This window comes from Rhinolophus hipposideros, assembly GCF_964194185.1.
Source record: "Rhinolophus hipposideros genome assembly, chromosome: X".
NCBI classification, from domain to species: Eukaryota; Metazoa; Chordata; class Mammalia; order Chiroptera; family Rhinolophidae; genus Rhinolophus; species Rhinolophus hipposideros.
Window position 1 is genome coordinate 1,092,070 of NC_138046.1, and position 19,383 is coordinate 1,111,452.

General features: G+C 39.3%; 1 protein-coding gene across 3 annotated transcripts in view; it reads left to right on the forward strand.

The window, feature by feature from the left end:
• PHKA1 (phosphorylase kinase regulatory subunit alpha 1) overlaps nt 1-19,383 on the forward strand; it is a 73,546-nt gene that overhangs the window by 34,964 nt on the left and 19,199 nt on the right. For 2 of the 3 annotated variants that reach the window (XM_081042330.1, XM_081042332.1), the window contains 8 exons: nt 2,082-2,216; nt 6,976-7,085; nt 7,994-8,138; nt 10,032-10,110; nt 11,801-11,967; nt 14,308-14,484; nt 15,959-16,050; nt 16,379-16,518. In XM_081042330.1, coding sequence (XP_080898456.1) covers nt 2,082-2,216; nt 6,976-7,085; nt 7,994-8,138; nt 10,032-10,110; nt 11,801-11,967; nt 14,308-14,484; nt 15,959-16,050; nt 16,379-16,518 — 1,045 coding nt within the window. The remainder of the gene's footprint in view (nt 1-2,081; nt 2,217-6,975; nt 7,086-7,993; nt 8,139-10,031; nt 10,111-11,800; nt 11,968-14,307; nt 14,485-15,958; nt 16,051-16,378; nt 16,519-19,383) is intronic. The other variant, XM_081042331.1, reaches the window with a different exon arrangement.

A 19,383-nucleotide genomic window follows, 5' to 3' on the forward strand; every position in this document is an offset into this window, starting at 1 on the left:
GTCATGATATTGTCGCCTATTGATCGTCTCTGCTTTCTTTCTGAGCATTCCTTCTGTGCTTTTCCTGCTAGTCCTCCGTTCTTCTTATATCCTCCTAATGATTGTGTACTTTGTATTATACTCTTGTCTTTCTGTATTTACACTCTGTATTAGTTTTCTAGGGCAACCTCCTTCATAGTAAATTGGCTTCCATGGCTCCAACTATTGCCTCTTTGGAGCGTACTCCTAACCTTTATTTTTTTCCTTAACAATCAACTTAAATTTTGAGGTGTCTACTCTATGAAAAACACTGGGCTAACTTCTATAAAGGCATTAAGAATTCTAGTCCCAATACCTGTAAAACAGCTTTACCACTTCCACTTCAAATGCAAACCTGACCTGTTTTCCCATCGTGTTACCTCTCCCAAGAAAAGCAGATCTTTCCACCTTCCTTATCTCTCTCCATGACATCACTGTTTTCCTAGTCTCCTAGTGTAGAAAGCTAAAGGTGATTTTTGACTCTCCAATAACACTATGCGATATGGTACTCAGTCCTTCTGTGAAGGTCATCTGAAATGTCTCCAGTCACTTGACTTTGGGGTTGGTTATATATGGAAAGTCACCCTGTGTGTTTTCTAAACCCCCTCGTATTTGATATCTTACATGGTCATTCAGGTAGTCTGCTTATCAATGTATATAGCAAACATTATGTAAAAGATAGTTTACTTTTCTTTTCCCCTCCCCTGACAAAGCTTGTTCTCCTTTGAGGCTTATGCCATGTGCCCATATTGATCTCCTGGTTGCTCGGGTAATTCATTCATTGAAGACTTTGGCACTTGGCTTACAGCTTTCTTCTCCCCACCTCCTGCCTATATCCCTCGTGCCCGTTTAGGCACTTAGTAAATGTTTATTGATGAATAACTGATCAAGATGGTGTTATGCCCAGGGGCCTCTGTAGTCACGATATCCTGCCACAGACCACAGCAATGCAACATGATGTTCCCAAGATAGAAAAATACACAAAAGATACTGGCAAAGGAAAGCAAGTTACCACTTCGTTAATGAGGCGTTGGCCCTAAAACTCAACATAGGAGCAGCCGGTTATAGAGCACGGTGCTCTTAACAACAAGGTTGCTGGTTCGATCCCCGCATGGGCCACTGTGAGCTGTGCCCTCTACAACTAGATTGAAACAACTACTTGACTTGGAGCTGATGGGTCCTGGAAAAACACACTTTAAATAAATAAAAGTTAAAAAAAACTCAAAGAATATTGGTAAGCTGGAGTGAGCCAAGTGGTGCCCTCACTTTCCCATAAACCCAATTCAACACATCTAGCAGCTCTAGCGGATAGGAATGGGGTGCACGTTTGCCCTGGTGCTTAGTGTCAAGCTAGCTGAGGCCACACACAGATTACTGACCCCGAGCCAGGGATCTGTCTCATAGAGGGAGAGTAGACAGCAGAGTCGGGGAGCTGGCCTGGTCTCCTCCCTTGTGAGTATGATTATTACTTCAGACACATGAATGTAAGAGGAAAAAAGGTTTGTCCAGGCTTGGTAGGCTCTGAGTCTGTAAAAGTATTACCCCCTACACTCCTGCCCCCCCCAAAAAAACCCAAAAAAACAGACACACAGTTTCAACTATGTTACCTCAATTCTTTATCCCAAATTTATCTTGTCTTCTACCATTCTCCAGCTATAGAGCAATTCTTATCATTAGGGTTTTCTTTATTACCCTCATAATCCTGGCCCTGGTTGTAAGGGCCTTGGGGAATCAACTTTCACCCAAGCTGTAACACACATAGTGGATTAGTTTCCTATTTAAGCATGGAATCCCAGATCTAAAGACAGTGTGGCCTTTTCTAGGTACTTAGCCCCAAACCAAACACCAGTACTCTAACTCATGAGATCTTTTTTCCTTTTCCATTTATATAATATTGTTACATACCTAGCATGATACTTCTTTCATCAAGGTTCACCAGTAATTATTAATTACCTCCCCTTTCCTTTTTCTTCCCTTCAAAAGAAATCGTGTGGCTTGAGAGATTTTAGGTTTTTACTGAAATAAAATTTTCTGTTGATCTCATCTTTCTTTCTTTCTTACAGTTTCCATTCTAGCTGAGACAGAAGAAATCAAGGCCATTTTGAAGGACAAGGGGATTGATGTGGAGACCATTGCTGAGGTGCACCCCATCAGAGTACAACCAGCTCGTATTCTCAGCCACATTTACTCCAGCCTAGGTAAGCAGTCTGGCCAGCCGGCCAGAATCAAAGCGTTATTTGATACAGGCTGCTTTATTTCCTTTCTCTTTTTCCTTGATCTCGTATCACATTAAACTAGATCTGAGAAGGCATTTAGAGTCTCTGGAATCTAAGTTTCTAACCCTATATATCCTCAGCAGGCTTGATGATTTTAGGTGTGTTTTATGAACTCCTTAGTACATAAGGCATGACTGTTACCAGGCAATATTGTATCTTCATTCCAAGTGTATGCTTAACTAACATGTTCTCCCCTTTCTTGGGACGTGTATTTCCGTTTTGAATACATGCTAATTTTATGTAGAGTAATAATGCTTATTTTAATTAGCACTTATTTTTATTCAATTTGTATAGTAAACTTAGTTATAGACACATTAAACAAATTACCACAAATTACAGATTTACACAACTTATTACAAATTTCACATTACACAAATTACCACACCATTAACAACAACAAAGAAAGGATATGTAGAATTTCTAAACTACCCTTGTGTAAGGCTGAATAATAGCCCCCAAAGATATCCAGGTCCATATGGATTATAGGCCCAAATATGAAAGGTAAAGTAGGAAAGCTTATTAGGAGATACAATAGGAAACCGTTTTGGTGACATTAGGGATAGACTTAATCAGGACATGGAAGGCACTAAACTTAAAGTAAAATATTGACAAAATTAAGAACTTCCTTTCATCAAAACTACCAAAAATGAAAACACAAGCCACCGAGTAGGAGAACTTTGGAATCCATATACCTAACAAAAGATTGAAATCCAGAACTCATAAAGAATTCCTACAAATCATTAAGAAAGGGAAGATAACAACAGAAAAATGAAAAACTATTTCACAAAAGAGGATGGCCACTAAATGTACTGAAGAGGTGCTGAACCTCATTATTTCATCAGGAAAAGTGCAAGTTAAAGCTACAATGAAATACCACTACACACCTCCTAGAGTGGCTAAAATTAAAGACTGCTCATACTAAGTGTTATCGAAGATGTGAAACAAATGGAAATTGTTTACACTGCTGGTGGGAATGTAAATTGGTGCAACTGCTTTGGAAAACTACTAGGCAGTGTCTGCTAAAACTGGATGTACACATACCTTGTGCCCTATGATTTCCACTGCTGGGTATATACTCAACAGAAATACATACATATATGCTCTAAGGGATGCAGACAATGTGCAGAAAAGAGTTAACACGAAAGGTCTGAGAGTGCTGTCCTTAGACAAGCCTACTTGCAAGGTTAGCCCTTGGCTGGCATCTGAAGACTTGGATTTGAGGGAGGTTTCCACCAGCCCCTAACTAATAAGGATAGTACTGTGTCTAAACTGTTCAAATATATGGCTTGTGCTGTGAACACCTACTTTCCTTCTGAGAGTCTATAGATTTGGTACATACCAGATGGAGGGTGCCTCTGTGACTGGCCTCTAATATAAACATTGGGCACTGAGTCTCTACTGAGCTGGTAGGCAGCACTTCACACGTGTCGTCATAATTTGATGCTGGAGGAATTAGAGGTGTACTGTGTGACTCCACTGGAAGAGGACTCTTGGAAACTTGTACCTGGTTTCCTCTAGACTGTGCCCCGTGCACCTTCTTCCTTTGCTGATTTTGCTTTGTATCCTTTTGCTTTAATAAACCTTAGCCACTAGTACAGAGCCAGTATGCTCTGTGAAAATTAATAAGCAGAAACCTCATTTGAAATGGAATGTGGAGGCTGGAAGAGAGAACTCTCATGTACGTGTCTTTCAACACACACTTCCTACAGGAAGAGACGTACCTTGCACCTCTGACAGGAAGTGATACCACTTTACTAGCTCAGCAGGAGGAAGAAAAGATTCCTCCTTGCCCAGTAACAACTCAGCCAGTGGGAGGCTGCCAGAACTCAGCCAATGAAAAGTCACTGTACTTGAAACTTTCAGCTTCCCCGCAATGGACTCTTCCTTTACAACAGCGCCTCCCAAGTCCATAAAAGAGCCTTCCTCTTCTTTGTTTCTCTGGACTTGCTTGTGGTTCACCATTTGATAGTATAACCTGAATTGCAATTTTTTATTTTTTCTGAATAAACTCATTTTGCTGGAGAAATATCTGCCTATTTGTTTACGGTCAACAGCTGAGTCCTGTGAGTCCTAGTGAATCACCAAATGTCGAGGTGATTTTTGGGACTTCTAACACAATAACGTTTATAGGAGCTTTATTTATAATAACCAAAAACTGGGGGAAAGCTCAAATATTCATTAACAAGTGACTGGATAAATAATGATACATTCATAAACTGGAATATTATACAGCAATTAAAATGAATGGACTAATATATGTACAACAATATGAATGAATCTCATAGACATAATATGGAGTGAAAGAAACTAGATATTAAAAAGTACATATTGTATGATTCTCCTAATATAAAGCTTGAAAATGGACAACTCCTACTTATGGTGATTGATATTTGAATGGTGGTTAACTTTGGGAGCTGTGGGACATTAATAATTGGGAAGGGGTACAAAGGAGGCTTCTAGTAATGTTGGTAATGTTCCATATCGTCATTTGGGTTGTGTGTTTACTATGTAAAAATTCACCAGTTTTCATATTCTTAACTTCATGTATATTACAGTATAAGAAATTACCAAAATAAGACCTAGTGTCCATTGATGGATGAAAAGATAAACAAAATGTGGTATATACGTGCAATGAAATATTACTCAGCCTTAAAAAAGAATAAAATTTGGTCACATACTGCAAAATGGATGACCCTTAAAGACATTATGCCAAGTGGAATAGGCCAGTCACGAGAGGAAAGACTGTGTGATTCAAGATATGTGAGATACTTGGAGTAAGCAGATTTATAGAGACAGAAAGAATGGTGGTTGCCAGGGACTGGCAGGAGGAGAACATGGAGAGTTGTTGTTTAATGGAGACAGTTTCAGTTTGGGAAGATGAAACGTTCTGAAGATGGATGGTGGTGATAAACGTACATCACAAATGTACTGAATGCCACTGAATAATTAAAATGGTTAAAATTGAAAGTTTTATGTTATGGATATTTTACCTAAATAAAGAAACAAAATGGAAGCAGCAATGGATAAACCTGGTTGTGATATAAATCTCAGCTAAAATGTGTACTTCACAGAGTGGACGTGGAATATGACCAAGACATTTACAGCTCTCTGGTTCTGTCTCTAAGAGTGAAGCAACATGGCATATTTGATAAGTATCACATTTAGGGTAAAACAGGTGCAAAAAGAGAACCCCGAAGAAATATGTGTTCCAGCAAAAAAGAAACATGAAAGGATATTTGATATATACTACTGTGTTTCCCTGAAAATAAGACCTAGCCAGACCATCAGCTCTCATGCATCTTTTGGAGCAAAAATTAATGTAAGACCCGATCTTATATAAGACCTAGTAGTATATTTATATTATATTAATTATATTATACCCAGTCTTATATAACACTTGGTATTATATTATGTTATATTATACTATATTATATTATACCCTCTCTTATTTAACACCCGGTTTTACATTATATTAAAATAAGACCGGGTCTTATATTAATTTTTGCTCCAAAAGATGCATTAGGATGATGGTCTGTCTAGATGTCATTTAAGGGGAAACACGGTATTTTGGGGGAAAAGAGTTTGAGAACAATGTGTATAGTGTTATCCTATGTTATGAAAGGAAAACATGTTAATAAATGAACTATTTCTTCATTGTAAGAGGTGTTAATGTAATAATTATCTTTAAAAGAGAAAGAAATTCAACTACGTTTAACATAGGCATCAATTATCAGATAGATTCTAATTTCAGAATGCTAAACTAAAAAGAAGACATCTTGTGCTAAGGGAAATTGGGTGGATGTGTGTGTGAATGTGCACACCTGTGTATACATACATACATGTATATACACATACATGATATTCGACCCACGATGTATATGTATTCTATTTAAATTTTTATTAAAATTATGCTTTACTTTAAAAAAATTTTATTGGGGAACAGTGTGTTTCTCTAGGGCCCATCAGCTCCAAATCGTTGTCCTTCAGTCTAGTTGTGGAGGGCACAGCTCACTGGCCCGTGTGGGAATTGAACCGGCAACCCTGTTCTACAGAGCTCACGCTGTAACCAACTGAGCCATCCAGCTGCCCAAAATTATGCTTTACTTTTGTAGTTGTCTGATAGTTTAAGTCTTTCCCCTTCTTTAAATTTTCAAAAATGTTCCTCTGCCAAGTGAATTTTACTGGGTGTATAAGGTTCCACCAAATTTCCTATCAGACACAAGAATATTGAAATATTTTGATTCATTTGAATAAAATGTGTCAGTACTGTGCTCTTGAAGGAGATCAAGATACTCTTATTCCAGTTTTTCCGTTTAGTATGCTCTCTTTAAGCTGATGAGATTTCTGTTCAGCTTTGTGGCATAGCTTACGTTGATAAGTTTGATAATCATTATACCTTTTGCATTTTTATGGGCTTTAAGGGAATTTAGTGTACAAATTTTGGTAATAGAATTCTATCGTTTGTTGACTATTTTATGTGCATTCCTGCCTCTCATAATGATGTGGCTTTCTTATAAGAGCCCCACTGTGCTTATTACGGCCCTATACCTGACATGCACACTAATTTTGAGACACAGAACTTAGTTTGTTCAATCAGGAAGAGTAAACTAATACAAAAAAATGTTTGCAGATTGGGTTTGTGCACTCAAAATATCTTCATCATTTCTCATCTCTATCTCAGGATGCAACAGTAGGATGAAACTCAGTGGACGACCCTACAGACACATGGGAGTCCTTGGAACTTCAAAGCTCTATGACATTCGGAAAACAATCTTCACCTTCACTCCACAGGTGGGTGGAATGAGGTTTAATGTTCATTGAGATGAATGGAAATAAAAGAGAAACAGCACAGAAGAAAAGCATTGAGTGGAGTTGGGACAAGGGTCAGTTCCACAGGGCCTTGCACATATTAAGTTGTTCGGTAAATACTCATGGAGTTGGACCAATTGAACGTGCACACAGAGCTCCACCAAGTGACTGGTTACCAAGAGTCGTCCTGGGTGTTGGGGAAGTAGGGACTAGGGATTTTGCAAGTGTTTGAGTACTCTAAGTACTCCTTTGAAAAGTTAAAAATAAGACTATATTTGTATTTATCCTTTATAAACAAAATACAGTCTTTTTTATTCAGCTACCAAATGATGTGTTCTGTTTGTTTAGGGGAGGTGTCCTGTTTCCATGCCTGGAGATCTTCGATACCCTCTTCTAAGCAAAAATGTCAATAGTATTTTAGCCGTGATTGTTCACATTGTTGGCTAGAAAGAAAGCTCAAACTCCCCATTTGTCATCTCTCATCTAAAATAGTACAGCTGACGTATAGACAAAAGAATAACAGACCATAGATTGTATTTCTGACCTTGCCATTTGCTTGCCATATGACTTTGCTAATCCACTTAATTAATGTCTCTTGGCCTTATTTTTTATCTATTAAAAGAAGAAAAACCTTCTCCGCATTGTTATAACATTCAATAAAACTATGTACCTGAAAACACCTTGTAAACTGTAGCACACTGGAAAAATGTCAAAAATTATTATATGTACGGATGAACCACCAGATACTTTGGGAAGAATTAGGCATTGACTTTGGAGCTATTACTACCTTTGTGACATCTTCTATACCCTCATGAATATGTCATTACTTTAAAATATTATTTGGTGGTTGTGAATAAATTTTTGTGAGCTGTTATTTTTATTTTTCTCAGTTTATAGACCAGCAGCAGTTCTACCTGGCTCTGGACAACAACATGATAGTGGAAATGCTCAGAACAGACCTCTCCTACCTCTGCAGCCGCTGGAGGATGACAGGCCAGCCCACCATCACCTTCCCCATCTCACACACCATGCTTGGTAAGGTGGTATGAGGCAAGGAATGGATGTACATTTGGAATAAGTCATGTGGTTAGCCCTTCAGAATCTACTCTCATGGAGCTTATGTTGTAGAATAAATGTAGAACAAATAAACCAATACACGATAGTATTTCAGGTGCTTTGAGAGCCATAATTCAAAAAAAAATGTGATAGAATAACTTTGTTGCAAGCTACTTCAGATAATTGGTTTCTAGGTCAGTTTGCAGAAACTTTACTAATACAATTCGTTTTAAAGACAGTAATACTACATTCTGCATCTTTGTTAATCCAGTGGAGCATCGAGATTTTATAGATAAATTCCCAGACTTCTCCTTACAAGGCTTGTCTAACTAAAACAGTACAGTCTAGCAGGGAAAAGTGGAAAGTCTTTCAGTTTATCTTTCCTTTATTGGCTTGGTGTCCTGACATGACTTGCGTGAAACTGGGTGAAAGGCTTCATTGTTCTCAGTTCCTGGAGGACTCTAGCCTGTACTGAAGCACTGTTTCCTTTCTGTGCCTCTGCTGTCACTTCCAGAAGCCTGTGTGTACTGCCCAAGTACACAGAATTCCTTTTCATTGGAGAAGAATCCTTTGTCATAAATCTTTCAAAGTCCGGACAGACTGTTTAGGATTTTGTTCACACATCTAAAGTGCTTTAAAAGCACAGGAGTTGAACAAGTAGGGCAGTCTTTCTTTCTTTCTCTCTCTCTCTCTCTCTCTCTCTCTCTCTCTCTCTCTCTCTCTCTCTCTCTCTCTTTCTTCCCTTCCCTTCCCCTCCCCTCCCCTCCCCTCCCCTCCCCTCCCCTTTCCTTTCCTCTTTTCTTTGTTTAAGACAACTAACAAGTACCCATTTAATCAGTACTGTGTTTCCAGAATTGTCTTCAGAAAGTATAAAGTGTAATTGGAGAGGTAAAGCTAATACACAAAAATATTATAATAGAAAATAAGTCAAGACAGTATATAAAGAAGCAATAACCATTAGATTAGTGTTTTACAGTGAAGGTTATCAAGTAGTCAAAGAAAATTTCTTCACTGAGGTTGGACTTATTCAGGTTTTGGGGATGGAGAGGAGAGAAAAAGGAAAGGTACTTTAGGTGAGGACTAAGATGCCACAAGTAAGACCTGAAGGCAGGGATGAGCTTGACTTAGAATGGGCAGTGAAGAGGCCAACCTGAAGAGAGGAGGTCTTGCATATTGGAGTATAATCAACAAAATTGGGTAAGGTAGGATCAGATTACGAAAAGCTTGAAAAAAAGCAGAGCTATTTCAAACAGATTTTCTCAAAAGTCGGAAACTATCAAAAGTTTTGGAGCAAGGAGTGACATGATGAAAGTGATTTTTAGGGAATATTGATTTGGTGACAGTATGCATTGTAGTGAGGAGAATGTGATATCAAGGAAACTAAGGTGATGAGAAGATACACTGAATTGATGGTAGTAAAAACAGTGGGAAAGAAGGATACAGTAGTCATTTTAAACAACATCTGCAAGTCAGATGTTGGCTAACTAGGTATGAGATACGGATAAAAACAGCACCAAGATTTAGAGACTCAGTAAATAATGCCGCCATTGATAGAAGCAAAGAAATCTTATAGGAACATGCCAGTTGCAAAGGGGCACATTGAGTTTGTGATGACAAAGAGATTTCAAACTCTGCAAACTACTTATGATAAATGAGACACTGTCTTTGAGGACCTCTGTTGACCATCATCCCTTGCCATTTGGCCATTCCGCAGTGTTGTTGGCTCTCAGACCAATTGTTGAAATACAGGGTGGTCTGTGAGGAGTGTCTCATTTGTACCATCACCACCAGAATGTTTGAAATAATTGAAAGATTCCCCTTATTTAAAAGTTAAAACCATAAAGATTGTTTTAAAATTGTCTTCATTTCAAGATGAAGATGGAACCAGCTTGAATTCAAGTATCCTGGCAGCACTCCGAAAAATGCAGGATGGCTACTTTGGGGGGGCAAGGTAAGTGACCTCTATATACTCTTCAGTGAAACGAAGTGAAATTTGGAAGCTGGGGATAGTAATGGTACACTTGTGATGCCTTCTCTGTATCTTGAACAACATAATCTCATCCAATTCGGGAGAAGCTCATTTGATAGATTGAATCAAGGAACGTAATGTTACAGAGAAGCGCTGGAACTTTGCCCACTCAGTTCTTTGCCTAGACCTCATCAATTCAGTGGACCAGAAAACTTCTTGTTTTTTAAAAAAGTTACTGCACTCTTTGATTCTGGCTGCTTTTCTTATTTCCATAAGTTTTTATTTTGAAAAATTTTAAGCTAACAGAAATCCCATCGAGAATCTCTCCCACTTCCCTCCCTTCTGCTCCTCCCTCCCTCCTTTCTCCTTCCCTACTCTTCTCCTTCCTCCCTCTCTCACACATACATATGTGCGTGCACACACATGCATGCACATACACACTTTTTTTTGCTGAACTATGTGTGAGTTAGCCAGAGACAGCATGACATCATGACTCTTCTACCCTAAATACTTCAGTTTCTGTGTTCTGAGAACAAGGGCATTCTGATACATAACTGCAATGTTATCATCGCACTCAGAAAACCATTTACTGATACAATACTATTGTCTGATATAGAGCTCATATTCAAAATGACCCAGTCGTCCCAATCATGTTTCCCATAGCTTTTTTCCCACTCCAGCGTCCAGTCAAAGATCACATTTTGGCATTTAGTTATTGTATCTCCTTGATGTCTTTTAATCTAGAAAAATTCCCCACCCTTTGGTTAATCTTTCTTGATAGTTTCCATGACAGTTTTGAAGAAGGAAGGTCAATTATTTTGCAGAATGTCTCTCAATTTGGTTAAAGTGGTATTTGTCAAGTTTGTCTGTATCCTTTCTCCCAAGTCTTTGACCAAATGGTTGTAGCTTCCATTGGTGAATCAGTTATTACTAACGGGGTTGTAAAATGATGATTCTGTGTTTCTATCAGTCTGTGTACATTTAGTATTTGGAATCATTCTGTTGAAAAAGAGCTGTCCCTTCCCCCCTTTCATTTTGTACTTTTAGTGTCAGCATAGATTCCTGGAGTCTTTTTTTATTTATTATGTCATGCTCCATTCCTGTCATTGTTTACTTCAATATTCAAATTATCTAAGATCTCACCACTGGGAGCCCCATTAAACTGGCTTCTTTAGAAAATCAGTGACTTTCCCTCTGGGCTTTACACTGGGCTTTATAGGTGGGGGGGAGGATATGGCTTACAATCTATAATTCATCAAATTTTCAAATACCATCTTATATTTTCAAAAAGGTCCTTTTCAGTATTTTTTAAAATGATGTGATGGATTTGTGATGATGTTTCTTCATTCTTGTCTTGTAGCTAATGGAAACTTTTGCCAGATGTTTGGCGTAGTTAGCAATGTAGCAACATGGCAGTGAAAGAGAGCAAAACTGATCTGCTGGTGGATTGTGAACCCATAATTGTAGTCTTTATTAACACAGTACTCCAACCTACAATACACTGTGCCTAGGAGTGCTGTACAATGTGACTTTTACCAAATTTATACTAATATAGCAACATTAGTAATCCCCCAACAGAATGTTCCAGGTATCCTTTTCCCACTAAATTGTGTTGTTTTAGAAAGCATTTTTTTTCTGATTTCCTGTTTTCTGTTTACCTTCTGATTGTCAGGATTCAAACAGGTAAATTGTCAGAGTTTTTGATAACATCTTGCTGCACACATCTGAGCTTCATGGACCCTGGACCTGAAAGTAAGCTGTACAGTGAAGATTATGATGACAACTATACTGAGCTAGAATCCTATGACTGGACGAATGGCTGCGATTCAACCAGTAATGGTAAGGTGGCTTCTGAAAGGCACTGGTTTTGCTGGACAAGAATACAAAGTATTGTTGAGTATCCTTAATATTTCTCACTGCCAGCAGTCTCACCCGTATTTAATACACCTGGATTTCTACTTTTGTTTGGCTTCACTTTTCATCCTACTTACCTTTGGCTTCTGGTCTAATATCCCTGTTGCGATTGTGGAGTACAGACTTGGACTATCCCTTATTAAGTATCATTGGGGAAGAGTTCTGTCCTGGGCATACAAAATGGCTGATAATGTCCAATTGGGAGGAAGCAGTGGTGAGTGAGACATTTAATCAAGTATGTGGTAGGAAAACTATACATATATAATACTGCTTTTTGATATTAGAACATAAAATCTGAAATTCAGTTACAGTGCTTTTGTATAATACATAATATTATAGGAGCACTTCAGAATCTCCGGGGAGGTCTGTGTAGTTTGAAAAAAATCCATTTGGTATGCCTATTACTTTCATATTACAAAGTAGACAAATAAAGCACAACAAAATCGAATTGGGTGCTAGGAATGTGAAGATGCCATAGTGGGAAAACATCATGGAAGCATATATTAAAAATGGCTGAGAAATACCCTAAAGTGTTAAAAAAAAAATTGACCTAAGAAGGACAAGCATTATATTGCTTGACTCCCAAAGGAAAAAGGGCCAAGAGGACGTGGTTTGTCTGCTTTCACTGTCTGGGTGTTGAACTGTTAGCCTACAGTTCATTTAAGATGGTTCATTTCTTTCTCTTAAGAGTGGTGTATTGGAAAAAAATAGTTTAGCTTTCCCTTGGTGAGGTAGCAAGCATAATCTCATATATAATGGGCCAACACATCAGCAGTCAGAAGGACTATTTTCCTCTTTGGGTTCAGCATTTGTCCACCTAAGTACCATTTAATTCACTCTGTATTTGTCTTTGTAAGGTCTAAAATAGTGTGAATTTCTCTTTTGGAAAAATACGTTAAATATAAGGTTATTTCCTATTATCAGTAATAACCAAAGTTATGGTATCTATCTTGGCATAAACTGAATTATTTTGAAAACCAGATAGGAATAATCATGTACTGAGGTTGTTTGCTATTCCGTGGGTAATTGTGATTTTCCTTTGTAGCACTCTTTCTCTTAATTTCTAAAATACATGTTTTTAGTGATATGTGTTACGAAATTTGGTATTTTGCATTCCAAATCACTTTTTCCTCTCTGGGTTTACTCCTCAGTGCTTTCACAATGGATGTGTCTATAGCTTGCCAGGCCTCCCATGGGGAGAACATTACCCTCCATATTCTTTCTGTTTATTTAGCTATAGTTGGTATCCAATATTATATTAGTTATATTAGTTTCAGGTCCAATTCTTCATAAAAAATCTTTCATTTAAGAATCTAGACTGTATTCAAGGTTATAATATCTGTCATTAGGATGTCACTGAGTCTGAGTTCCATTCTCACGGCTTTGCGAGTTCCCCTTAGTTACATCAGAGCACAGAAGGATGTCTGGAGAGATCACCGGAGATGATCACAAACCAGACGACGCGTCACCGGCCCAGTAGACTCAGCATTGATCCAAACACTGTGCATTTCCACTTATAAGTGTTGCGGATGTTCATATAAAGTCTGAAATGTGAAGCATCCACAGGGTACATGTGCATTTTTATTTCCATTATCCGTAGTCAGAGAGAACGTTATAGAAGGTATCTGGGGGCGGGACTGTATCTGTCTTCTTCACCTCTGAAACCTCAGCCCCTAGTACAGCGCCTGGTACACAGCAGGCAGTAAATATTTGGTGACTAGGTGAGTGAGGTGACTAAAGACCAATGTGTGCCTAGTAGTCCTTGCCATGTGGAGATTGTTTTTTTTGTGTGAGCAGTTGTAGCTGCCATTTGTGGAATCTGTGTTTTCAGCTCAGCTTAATGTTTAGTGGAAGATTTTTGCCTTTCCCCCACCCCAGTTTCCTCCTTCCAGTAAGACACAGAGGGTCCTGTCTGCTCTCCCTCTGCCATCACCGTCACCACTGCTACTATCGGACGCACATACACGGGTTAGGAAACGCTAGCTCCAGCTGTCCTATGTTAAGATCATACTGCTTTCAGGGGCCCTAACATTATCTCAGCAAACTTGAAGAACAGGTGGGTCCCGCCAAATGGCGATAGTTATCGAATGGTAGAGCTACGAGATTGTATAATGATCACATACTTTTTTTTCCCATGAGCTGAAACAACCTACTTCTGGTGCTGTGTTGTGGGCCCAGGATCCAGTCATTCTGTTTGGTGGGTTAGATTGTGAAGTGACTAAAGTGTCCATTTTTTCTCCTCCCCCTCCCCCACTAACCTTGCAGCTCGCTGTGGTGATGAAGTTGCTCGTTATTTAGATCACCTTTTGGCTCACACTGCTCCCCATCCTAACGTAGCCTCTACCTCACAGAAGGGAGGGCTACATCGGTTCCGAGCTGCTGTGCAAACAACCTGCGATTTAATGTCCTTGGTGGCCAAGGCCAAGGAGCTGCATGTACAGAGTGAGTAATGCCATGACTCACTGGGGTCAGGTACAGGATGACATGAGGCCCGGAAGGGGTGTGGGGCCTTTATTACAGTGTCAGCAGGAACTTAGTTTTCTTCACTGCTTTATTCCCAGAACTTCGGACAGTACTTAGAACATTAGACACTCAAAATATTTGTAAAATTAATGAATTGGGTACAGTGTTGCTGTGAATAGTGCTATGTAGTCTGGTTTAACCAGTTACATAGTGAGAAGAGACAGAATGAGAGACATGGAGCATATTCAATTTTAACATCGAAGAATTAAAATGGTGGAAAGGGTTCTTTTGCTTTGGAAAAAGTTTATATAAAGAGAAAGCATTACAAACTATTGCAAGATAGCCTTGCAATGGGGAAGGAGATACTGTCCCTTAAGTAAGCTACATCTGGTTGCCTTAGGCGAGCTGTAACTTTGACAGTCAGTTGTCCCATCAGTGTAGAGCTGTACTTGTCAGCTACAATACTCATTCTTCAACACCTTTACCATTCTCTCCCCACAACCATTCCCTTCCTTTAGCAGTATTTGCAGTGGAGGGTGTCATGGTTCCCAAGAGGGGCCATGGCCTCTGTGGTAGCTGCATGGAAGGGGCAGAAGGGCTCCATGACCACACCTGGAGGATCTAAATGTGAACATTTTACAGATGATGAAAATGACTGAGGTGCATGCTCTTGCTGTCTAAACTTGATTGATCGTGACTAATCAAAGATATTAAACATGAACACCGGGGCATCATTTAACATTTACAATAGGGGAAAACTTAGCATACCCTCCAAGTATGCTTCTTTGACAAAGGGCTTATGCAAAGAAATCGGCTTTATTTAGTTAGACTTCTAGACCATGAATCAGCAAACTTGAAGGTAATTTCCAGCTCTGCTGCTTACTTGCTTGGACAGCTATTTGAGCTCTGTATCTCTGTTTCTGTGTGTGTAAAATGGTGAAAGTGACAAGAAAATCTCCCCTCGGAGGTGTGGTGAGTACTCAATGATGGACTGTAACCAAAACCCTTAGGAGTATCTGAAAGTTGGCCAACAACTACATCTCTTGATTCCCTCCGTGAGATCATCCATGTAGCTATTGGCAAAGAAATCCAACAGCGAGCAGCCACATACTCTCCTAGGCAAGTCCAGAAAATATAAAATAGAACTGGGTTCTTTCTTTTATATGTGGTACTTCATCAAAGCAGCAGTGGTAGCACAATTGTGGTATTGATTACATTTTTAGGATTTAATATCACCTGCTGCTACCATTCTAGGCAGTCCATTCAAAAATGTTGATCGGTTGATTGATTGAATAAATGATCTGATATTCCTATTTCTTTTCCTTGATGTTACCAAGAAAGGGCAAACTTCTATAAAGTACCAGCCAGATATAAGTTCATTGTTGAGGTCAACTGTGCATTTTCACTACTGTCCTCATTATCTAATCTTTCCGTAAATGTCAACCTTTTGCAGATGTTCACATGTATGTTCCTGCAAAGATACTTCAGGCTGCCCGGCCTTCATTCAACTTACTTGACTCACCTCACCCCCCACAAGAGGACCAGGTAAACTTCCACAGGAGGTGTTTCTGTCAGCTTTTTGCAAAACTGCCGTCCTTATGGAAAATAACAGAACTAGCCACGATGGTTTCTGCTAGTAACTGGTGATATGCAAAATGCCACCCTGGTGAAGATATATATCCTTTTCAGTTCACTTTTCAAATGGGCAAGTGTTTCTCGCCAGGGTTTAAGAAAACTAGCTTGTTGTATCATATGTCATGAAGGTTTTATTGTTTTTGGTTTACTTTTCAACAAAATTTAGGCAACAGTCTAGGACATTATTTACGTTGAGCACTTGTGGACTTACTTTTTTTTGTCCTTTCTCAAACTAAAGGTTCCCTCTGTTCGTGTAGAAATACATCTCCCTAGAGACCAGTGTGGGGAGGTGGACTTCAAAGCACTGGTTTTACAGTTGAAGGAGACCTCCAGCTTACAGGAGCAAGCTGATATCCTGTACATGCTGTATAGTATGAAGTAAGTGATGGATATGTCAATCTACTTTCATGTTCAGATAGAAAGGAAGTATAGCATTGTAAAGATAGCATAGCTTTGGACGCTCACTGATGTGGATTTGAATATGGTTTTGCAACCTACCTACTTTGTAACTTCAGAGCCTCAATTGTCCTCATTTATAAAATGTGGACTATACCTACATCGAAGAATTATTGTAAGGATTGAACCATATATAATATCTGCAAAGTCTCTAATACAACATCTGTTACATAGTGACCAATAACTTATAGCTATTCTTATCATGATTATGGTTATTTTAAGCCACCATTATTTGGTAAAATCTACAGATAAATATATTCTTAACCCAAAAGAAGTAAGAATGGAGGCTTACAGGAAAAAGAAACTAGCATTTTTGAGTGTTTGCTATGTGTCAAGTAGTCATGGTGATGCAGGGTACAGCATAAGGAATATAGTCAATAATATTGTAATAACTGTGTGTGGTGTCAGATGGGTACTAGATTTATAGGGGTGATAGATGGTAGGGGTTGGGGGGCAGGGTGAGAAAGGGGAAGGGATTAAGAAGTATAAATTGGTAGTTACAAAACTGTCATGGGGATGTAAAGTACAGCACAGGGAATAGAGTCAATATGGTAATAACTGTATGGTGTCAGGTGGGTGCTAGATTCAGCAGGGGGATCAACTTCATGAAGTGTAGTATAAATGTCTAATCACTATTTTGTACACCTGAAACTAACATATTACATATATACATATATGTCAATTGTAATTTAATTACAAATATAATGTCAATTGTAATTTAATTATTTTTAAAGAAGAAAAACGAGTAAAAGCTGCTGTTTTTGGACAAAGGACTATTATATTAGAAATAGTCCAAACATATTTTTAGCCATTTAGGGCCTGCATGCTTTACATGCTCAACCACCACCCCCACATCTGCTAGCAAGAGATAGGCCCTGTGTGAGTACCCCGACCACTGTTGTCATTCAGAGCTCTCTAACCTCGTGACTCCCCACAGTGCTACTGGGGGACGTCACCTAGACATGTAACCCCTTCCTCCCCTCGCCCTCCTCTCCTTCTCGATAGTAGATCCTGTGCCCTACGTAAGCCTCCGGATGGTCTCATGCTCTGAGGGCCTTGCCTCTCATACAACCCTGTCCAAGTGTTACTCAATAAAGCGGGTTATGGTATTGCCAAAAAAGGACATGGGCATTACTCTTTTCATAGGTTTGTTTCTGTATTTTTTTCTTTAGATAGGGTACTTTATTCAACAAGTATCTGTTGAGTACTCACTGTGTGCCAGGCACAATGCTAAATGCAGCGTAATGAAAAGGTGGAGAAGATGAGAAGAGATATGGGTAAGGACAGAATGACTAGCTTGAATGAAAACTGATGATTCAGCAGGGTAGTTGACATGGGCCAATGAAGGGAGTTGTACTTGAAGAGATCGTGCCTTCCCACCAACTCAGGTAATCCACAGTTGACTACCAATTCTTCTGCTCCTGATACATATGTTTTCTTCACCTGATCCTGTACGTCATGCTAACTTCACCGTGCCATCTGATTGAACCCTGCAGCCTCCCTAACACTTGTAGTCCGGGAAATATCAAAGCACTTGAGCACATTGTGTCTGATTTTCACTGTAAATACACTTGGAATTCTGCCCAACGTCCCTCATGGATGTAAGAGTAGCAGTTGAGAGGTGGGGTTTCCGACGTCTATTGGCTAGTATTCTGTGAATCATCTGTTCATAACATTTGTTTGTTCTTTATTGGTTTATTTATATTTTTCTTGTGGATATTAGACATTACTATTTTGTTTGTTATATTTGTTGTGAATATTTTTTTAAGGGGAACAGGACTTTATTGGGGAATAATGTGTACTTCCAGGACTTTTTTCCAAGTCAAGTTGTTGTCCTTTCAGTCTTAGTTGTGGGGGGTGCAGCTCAGCTCCAATTCCAGTTGCCGTTGCTAGTTGCAGGGGGCACAGCCCACCATCCCTTGCAGGAGTCGAACCGACAACCTTGTGGTTGAGAGGACGTGCTCCAACCACCTGAGCCATCCGGGAGCTCAGTGGCAGCTCACCTCAAGGTGCCGTGTCCAATCTTAGTTGCAGGGGGCGGAGCCCACCATCCCTTGCGGGACTCAAGGAGTTGAACTGGCAACCTTGTGGTTGAGAGCCCACTGGCCCATGTGGGAATCGAACCGGCAGCCTTCGGAGTTGGAGCATGGAGCTCTAACCGTCTGAGCCACCAGCCCGGCCCTGTTGTGAATATTTTTGTCCAAAGAATTACTTTTTAACTTTGTGTATGAGTATATGTCTTTCTCTATGCAAAAGTTAAGTTTTTATATAGCCAAATGTATTGGTCTTTTCCTTCTGGGTTTCTTGTCATGAATGGGAGAAACCTTCTCCCCTTTCAGAATTTAAAAATATTTTAAATAACTTTAATAATTTTTCTTTAAAAATTTAGGTTTTTAATCTACTGGAAATTTATTTTTATATGTCTTCTTATTTACGTCTAAAATCAAATTCACTTTTTTTTACTGGAAACGTATTACTTCCAGACCTAATTCATGGTATCATCATTCTTTCAGTCACCCAGACTTGAAACTGTGTTATCGTCTGCAACGCATCCCGGTCCCCTGCCTCTCTCTATAACATCGCCAGTACCATTGGGAATCAGTGGCCAAATCTACACCCTCTAGGGTCTGACTTTCAACATTTATCTACCATTGCTCCCCCCTCACAATGTGAATAGTCCCCCCGAAACAGTCTACTACGTATCATATCCTGAACACAGCCTACACGTGACCATGTTCATACCTTGGCTCATGTTTTTCCTTTGCCTGGACTACTCTCTTGTACCAC